The following is a 7,602-nucleotide window of genomic DNA, read 5'->3' on the forward strand; positions in this document are numbered from 1 at the left end:
TAAAAGTACTGCAAAGGAACCCAATAAAATTACCAAAGAATACTGTGAAGCAGAAGGTCTACCTACAGAATATGTTCACTGTAAGTTTGTGGCGGACTTGTGGAATATTGAACAGAAAGGATTCAAATAGGGATGAAGAACTTCGCTTACTGCATCACTTAAAAGAGAAGTCATATATCCAAATAATTTTCAAAAATGCATGTTGGGGCAGCAGTACAATGTTTCTCTCTGAAAACTGCAGCTGCAGTGGAAACTGCTGTCAACTGTGAATTGTTACCTAAAGATGCATTAACCACTGCTCATTTATTAGATTAATCGATGAGTGGTTTCATTAACATCTAGTAAATTACGGAAAACATCAATAACCAAAAGAAACAAGGAAAATATGATTTCTGAAATTGATCGGAATAGTTGAACAGACTGAGTTTGATTAAATGATGGAAACCTTGAATGTTGGTCTCATTATGTCTTCATTATCAATTATTGAAACAAGTGAGTTATTATTTGTAATGGATTTGATTTTATTGTGTCATCGTTTCACTCAAGATGCGGTTGAAAATATTTTCTCAAATGCGTCGTAAGGCAGGGCAAACTCCAAACGCAATTCAATCCCTCAGAGCACTCAAAATTATACTAATGTCACAGTATGTTTCTGATGTAAAACGAAGCAATACATTGAATGACAATGATGAATTTTATTAAATTATTTTAAAAAAGTTCCTGAAAACTTCATAGTACTTCTATCGATATACTACAGCCAACTATTAATGCTAAACCAATAGAACCAATAGATTATATAGACAATATTTCAGATGCATTAAAAACTCTCCCTGAATATGATATGAATATTGTATATCATTTAGCTGGCAGTACTACAAATGCAATATTAAAAGTATCATGTGATAAATGTTGTACGTTCATGTGTAACACCACAGACACTGAACATTTTCCTGAAAGTATACACAAAATCATTAGACAAAGGAGGATTAAAGAACCTTTGTTCTACTGTACTTTTAATGTTTAATTGTGAATTGGTCTATAGAAATACAAAATCACTTTTTACATAATTCAAATTCTAATATTATAGATGAAATGAGTAATAACATAAAGATTAATTATCCACTTTGTGAAAAAAATTGCAATGTCAAACATAAGCTATAAAACATTATTTTACTATTAGATCTTATGCAACTTGTAATTTATCCATTTGTAGAAAAATATATATATGGAACAGCATCCGAAAAGAAGAAAGCAAATTAAATTAAAACTAAGCCAATTTATTGTTTTTATTTTATAGATTCCTAGGTAATCATTATATTGGTCTGTTAAATAAATCAGGACTTATCTACAACTAAATACAGTCTTTACTTTATTATTTTAATTATTTATTATGAGCCGTAGATTGTGGTGTCCTTAGGAAGTGCTGATCTAGTTTGTTCACCCAATTCACATTCATAGATGAAGATCACTTAGATTTGAAATAGTTTAGTAAAAGATCCATATTATTTTTCTAAGACTCAGCTTTATTTCTAATTTTAAATTAGTTATTTTGCTCAGCTTTTGGTTGAAACTATTGCAGTCATGATTTTTCCTATAAAATTAAACATACATTATGTCGCATAGAAACTAGATAAAGCATATGAGGTTATTATTTGATTATTAATGTAATTTGTAATTTGAATACCTAATTTGTCATAACCTTTTATGATCATTACTCAATATTTGCATGGATGATAAATTTTCATTAGCGCACTGTTTTATTTTCTGTAATCTGCATTGATCATCAGATGTACACACAAATAAGCGCCATAATATATACAATGCAGGTTGTTGTATAAATGAGTTAGGTACTTTTAACTTTATGTTCTAAGTCAATTATTATAAAAATATTTATAATCAATGGTAAACAGCGTTATATAGAAAACAACCATCCCACAAATGTTCTGTTTGGAGATATAATTCAAGTTATAGAAAATATATTTTTAATTGGTTAAGTAATAACTAAACTATAAGTAATACCATTAACTACTAATAACTAATAAGCTATAATAACTCGAATAACGAATACAATTAAACAATTATACATAATATTTAATGATACTCATAATATCAAGATATGATAATAGGATTCTTACAAATCTTTTGCACACAAAATGGCGGATGCACATACCTGCTTCTATAGTGCTCTAGTATTGGTTGACCGAGTGGTTGAGAAATGACATTTTACCGCCAAAAATTATTGTCACTGACCAATCATTAGCATTGATGATGGCTGCAGTCAAAACATTCACTCAGTATTCCAACCTTAATAAATACATAAGCATTTGTTCTTCATTGATTCAAAAAGAAATAAATATAGAAGTTCCTAATTGTATGATAAGAAATGATTTTAACCATGTAATGCATTTATTAAGTTCGTGGACAGAATATAAATTAGTTTCACGTCGGGTGAAAAATTTTTATTTAAGAGCAATTGGTTTAATAATAGTGAACACTGACTTTGAAGATATAAAAATATTATTAAAGTTAATATTTACAGTAAGTTTAAATGAAACAGAAGGTTTAGATAATAATGGTCAATTGACAGTGTGAAATGGCTAAAACATGCCTAAAACACCGTATAGCAACACACACTACCGATGTTGAAGACATTATTGAAGAAATAAAAAATAAAGAAGACGACAATGATTTGATGTACACAAACATTCATGAGAAAATAACTAGTACAACAATATTTCAACAAATATTAAATATTTATGAGAATTGCATTACGAATAGTAATCAACAAAGTAATTGTGGTGATCATGATAATTTACAATTTAGTCCAGGAATCGCGAAAAAATTATTAGACTATTGTAAACTTCTTTCCTGTTGGTCTGCTGTGATGGTCCCAATATTCAACTTTGGAAATCCAACTGAGTCAAGTGCGACGTCTGAAAGCTTATTTAATGACCTAAAATCGAATGTATTAAAACATAAAATATTGCCATTACGTATTGATGAGTTCATCGCTATCCACATAAACTCAATAATTGGTTCAATAAATCTAATTGGCACGAACATGTATTCTGAGAAAAAGGAAATTGAGGATGTTAAAATAAATACTAACGATTTATCAACATTAAAAATATTTGAAGAAACCGAGAGCATTCACGAGGATGAGAAAATTGATAGTTCCCAAACTGAGTTTGAAAATTGGAAGGGCTTAGGACTAGACAAGTATGAACAAAAAAAAAAAAAGTAATTATTTGGACATAGATCCAAACATTTTATATTATAATGAAAACTCTAAAACAAAAAGTCAAATTATAGGATTATTAAAAAATGGAAATTCATCTCAATTAAAATCAATTACTATTGAAAAAAATTGTTATTTGTTTACAAACACTTGTGCTTTTGATAGTTTAACACAAGTAATGATGATCGCATTTGCCGATAGTATTGTTTATGCTGATTTTATAAGTAAAAATAAAATGTATGTATTTTTTGAAATGATATCAAATATGTTAAGAGATGGCATTAACGTACAAACATATCGAAAAAGAGGTATATTGTGTAGAAATATTATGCCCAATATCAATCCAGTTTTTGATGTGCCAGGAAACCTTATACAAATCAACTGTGCGTGCACAATTCAATTTATAATTGAAAAGTTATTTACAAATTTTCCATCTATCAAAGAGAACACTATGCTCTGAGTGCACCTTCGAACTTAATAGGAAACGACCAATTATTATAACTGCTAATTTACCAACCGAAACTTTGGAATTTCTTTTAGATAGTATAAATGCTATTATTTCAAATCCTTCAAGTACAATTAATAATATATTATGTCGATCTTGTTCCAAAGGACAATTGATAAAAAATTACGAATTAGGAGAAAACATTTTCATCGAACCAGTGATAAACACTGGTAATATTAAACCTGATTATACCAATTTGAATTTATCAGTTGTATTAAATGATATTCCAAAAAGGATCAATATACAGAGCAAAACTTTTAATATCAAAGGAATAATAGAGTTTATACCACCAGCGACAAAAAAAATAAATTCAATTGGACATTACATTGCATACACTTACAGACACCATACAGATAATTGGGAAAAAAATGATGATTTGGGAAATTCAATACGGAGTGTACGTCAAAATACTCGAGCAAATCATTGTCAAATATTAATTTATACCGTTTAAAGGTAAACTAATTCGTAAATTAATGAAATTTAAAGAAGTGTATTTGGTTTTTATACTAATTTTTAAATCGCAAATTAAACTTTAGTTTAATTTTTTTTTGTAAGCTTTTTATTCATTGTATATACACAGATATAATTTTGTTTGTTACTTATAAACTTATTATTTTTAACTCTTTGAGGCACGAGATTTTAATAAATGAAAAAACCCGTCTTGCACACAAACTTAGATTTTTATTTTTTTCAAAATTTTTTTACAAAAAAACACTGTTTATTATTTATCATTTAATGTTCTAAAATTAAAAAATAAAAAAATAAACTTTTTCACTAATAAAAAATAGGTGGGTTAAAAATCGTCCCACTGTGCAGGATAGCCATTTATTCTTTTTTCGCTGTAATAAATCAAAAAAAAAAAATATATTAAAATTCAAAAATTGATTATATTAAATCTAAAATACCAAACACTAAAAAAAACTTACATTTTAACATGAGTGGTAAATATTGAAGCAATTTCTGGACTTTGAAATACAAAGTGGTACATCACATATGGTACATTTCCAGTCTGTTCGAACTTCCTTTTCTTTAGTGCTACAATGAGCGCATCTTCTCCTGGTCGTCCGGTCTGGCTGATGTGCTGATTGATCCTTGCGAACAGATGGCGATACAGATGCTCTTTTTACGAGAAGAGGCGATGGTGATCCGGAACTTTTCTGTCGGCGTTTTTGAACAAAAGTTTTTGAAACGAGGCTTTTTGATACTTCACGTCGAAAATTTTTTAATGTTATTTGTTCTCCTGTTATTTTTTTATATATAATATGAGAATTCACAATAGCTGCATCAAAAAAAAGAAAAATATTCGATGCCACCACTTTCGACTTTTTCTATCTATATGATACATTTTTTTATACTGATCAAATTTATCGACGCAGTTCATGTTATTGTTATAGTCCTTAAGTACACTGGGACAAGGAATCATTGATGTAGTTCCATCTTTAGATTTTCTTTTGACTTCAACGACATCAGTAGGATTATGAAAGTTGGACAGCAAAGTAACTCCTCGTTTGTCTTTCCATTTGACAATTGAAATATCATACTTGTCGCTCATGTTCCAGTCAATGTCACCCATGGTCATGTTTTTATCTGATTCTAACTTTGGCAAGTATTTTCTAGTACTTTTAACAGTTCCACAGCAAAAAATACCTTTTGATTTTAAATATGCCAAAAGTGGTACACTTGTAAAAAAATTATCAATGTATACGTTGTGGTTTTTATGTTGTAATGGATTTGTTAAATCTTTGACTACTCGTCCTCCAAGATTTGTTTCGACGGAGTCACCTCTTTTACCAGTGTATAAATCGAAATTCCAAAGATAACCATGTTTATCGGCTAACGACCATACCTTGTACCCTCTTTTAATTGGTTTGTTCGGCATGTATTGCTTTAAAGTTGATCGCCCTTTGAATTTAATCATGGATTCATCAACTGCAATAATTTTGTGTGGGTGGTAATATTTTTGAAAATTTTCTCGAATTTTTTTTAAAAAAGGTTGAACTTTGTATAATTTATCATAACCTGTTTCGCCCCGTTTTGTCATAACCGAGTTGTCATTTAAGTGTAAAGATGATAATAGCCAACCAAAACGATTTACAGTCATAAGAGAACTTATATAATCGTCATGTAAGTCCAAAGCTGTAGACCAGTAATCTCTATAGCTTGGATTACGTTTTATGCCCATTAAAATATTCATACCAAGGAAAGTCATTATTTCATTTGTATCTGTAGGAATATAATTTTTTCCAGTTTTCATTTTTAATTGGTATGCATACAAATTTGTTTGATACACAATTAATTCTACTATATCATTTGAAAATAATAGTTGAAAAATTGAATATGGAGTGTGTTCAGCTTCAATATCAATAATATTAGCTGGACCATCAACACACGTAAATTCGGGTAAAGGATTTTGTGAAAAAACATAATTTTTTGACCACATCGGAGCAGTAAATTCAAAATTATTATTTTCGTTACTATTTATCAATGTATTTTCAGGTGGACCAATTGCAACTATATTTTTTTCTACTTCAATAGTTTTTGTTGATTCCTGATTGATTGGTGGAAATAAAGGGCGCCGAATATTACTATTAGTATCGTTATTTTTTAAATGTGATTGTCTTTGCGAATTGCGCGTTTTTATAGGACTAGGTAATAGTAAAATGTTACCTTCATCTAAATTTAAAATCTCTACCAGTTCATCGTCATTTTGATCCATCAAATCATCAGAAAAATTGTTGTCCTCCACTACTTCAACATCTTTATTAGGTAAGTAAGTTTCATCGGCATCAGAATCATCGTAAGACGTAAAACTATCACTATCGGATGGTAAATCTTCGAACAAACACTCAACAATATTATTTTCGTTCATATGCGCGCTCATCGTTAACAAATGGACCGTACGGCACAGCGGGTTAAAATTTAAACACTGAAATATTATTTCGTCAAGGCTAAAATAATGTCATTAAACGGAATCTAACCGGCTTATATGAATTCTAATATGTTTTTATATAATATATAAACCAGCAAGAATACAATTGTGGTATAAAAATAAAATTATTTTCTTGTGAAGTTCGTAACCACATTTCCTCGCTATACGAATGACATGGGATTTCTAAATTGGTTATTAAATAGGTTTAAATAAACATAATCAATTAATTCTTGAAGCTATTGATAGACAATAATGTAAAATATCTAATAATAGTAACGGATAAACGTGGTTTATTAAAAGAAATAAGATATCTATACTAATATTGGTGGGTTATTTTTCGTCCCACTATGCCACAAATGTATTTATTTTGTGGGTTATAATTCGTCCCGCTATGCCTCAAAGAGTTAATTATAATACGAAATTTAATACTATGTTTTATTTACAAAATAATATTTTAAAATTTTAACTTACAACGATTAAATGTTAGTTTTAGATTCCGGTTAGATAACTTATCAGTAGATACAATACAAATTTTAAAATTAATAAGTTATACCTAAACTTTATGTTTTTATCATTTGTTAGAAAAAATAAATATTTTTAATTTATATGTTAGATATATATATATATTATTTGTTATGTTATTTTGCAACAAAAAATTTAAAATTTTTGTTTTTCAATGGGTTATAAATTGTTTAGTTATATTTTTGCGTCAAATATAATTCTATAAGTGTATTATACGTTTACAGTTGTTTTCTTTTTTTTTGTAACAGTATTCATTTCAGGAATATTCCTTTAAAAATTATAATTTATATTATAAAAGTTTTCATGGCATAAGCTACAAAAAGAATAAAAATGTAGCAAATAATAATACTTTTTTCTATACCTATTTTAAAAGCAATGTGAAACCAAAGCTTAAATGTTTTTAACTAC

At 28.4% G+C, this 7,602-nt stretch overlaps 1 protein-coding gene across 1 annotated transcript; it reads right to left on the reverse strand.

Annotated features, from left to right (window-relative positions):
* Positions 1-4,568: 4,568 nt before the first annotated feature.
* On the reverse strand, positions 4,569-6,624 carry LOC112594897 (piggyBac transposable element-derived protein 4-like). Its single transcript, XM_025339908.1, has 5 exons — positions 6,411-6,624; positions 5,763-5,966; positions 5,149-5,672; positions 4,720-4,900; positions 4,569-4,582 (listed from the first exon to the last, which is right to left on the reverse strand). The coding sequence occupies exons 1-5, from the start codon at positions 6,622-6,624 to the stop codon at positions 4,569-4,571; spliced, it is 1,137 nt and encodes a 378-aa protein (XP_025195693.1).
* Between the last annotated feature and the right edge of the window lie 978 nt (positions 6,625-7,602).

This window comes from Melanaphis sacchari, unplaced genomic scaffold (genome assembly GCF_002803265.2).
Source record: "Melanaphis sacchari strain LSU unplaced genomic scaffold, SCAv2.0 Contig245_pilon_pilon, whole genome shotgun sequence".
NCBI classification, from domain to species: domain Eukaryota; kingdom Metazoa; phylum Arthropoda; class Insecta; order Hemiptera; family Aphididae; genus Melanaphis; species Melanaphis sacchari.

Excerpts from the sequence above, each read along its gene's own strand:
- LOC112594897 (XM_025339908.1), bottom strand. The coding sequence starts at position 6,624 with ATGAGCGCGCATATGAACGAAAATAATATTGTTGAGTGTTTGTTCGAA. Across the intron at positions 5,967-6,410 it reads GATTTTAAATTTAGATGAAG|ATACAAATGAAATAATGACT; the intron begins GTAACATTTTAC and ends ATATTCCTACAG. Across the intron at positions 4,901-5,148 it reads CAATGATTCCTTGTCCCAGT|AAAAGTTCCGGATCACCATC; the intron begins GTACTTAAGGAC and ends AAACGCCGACAG.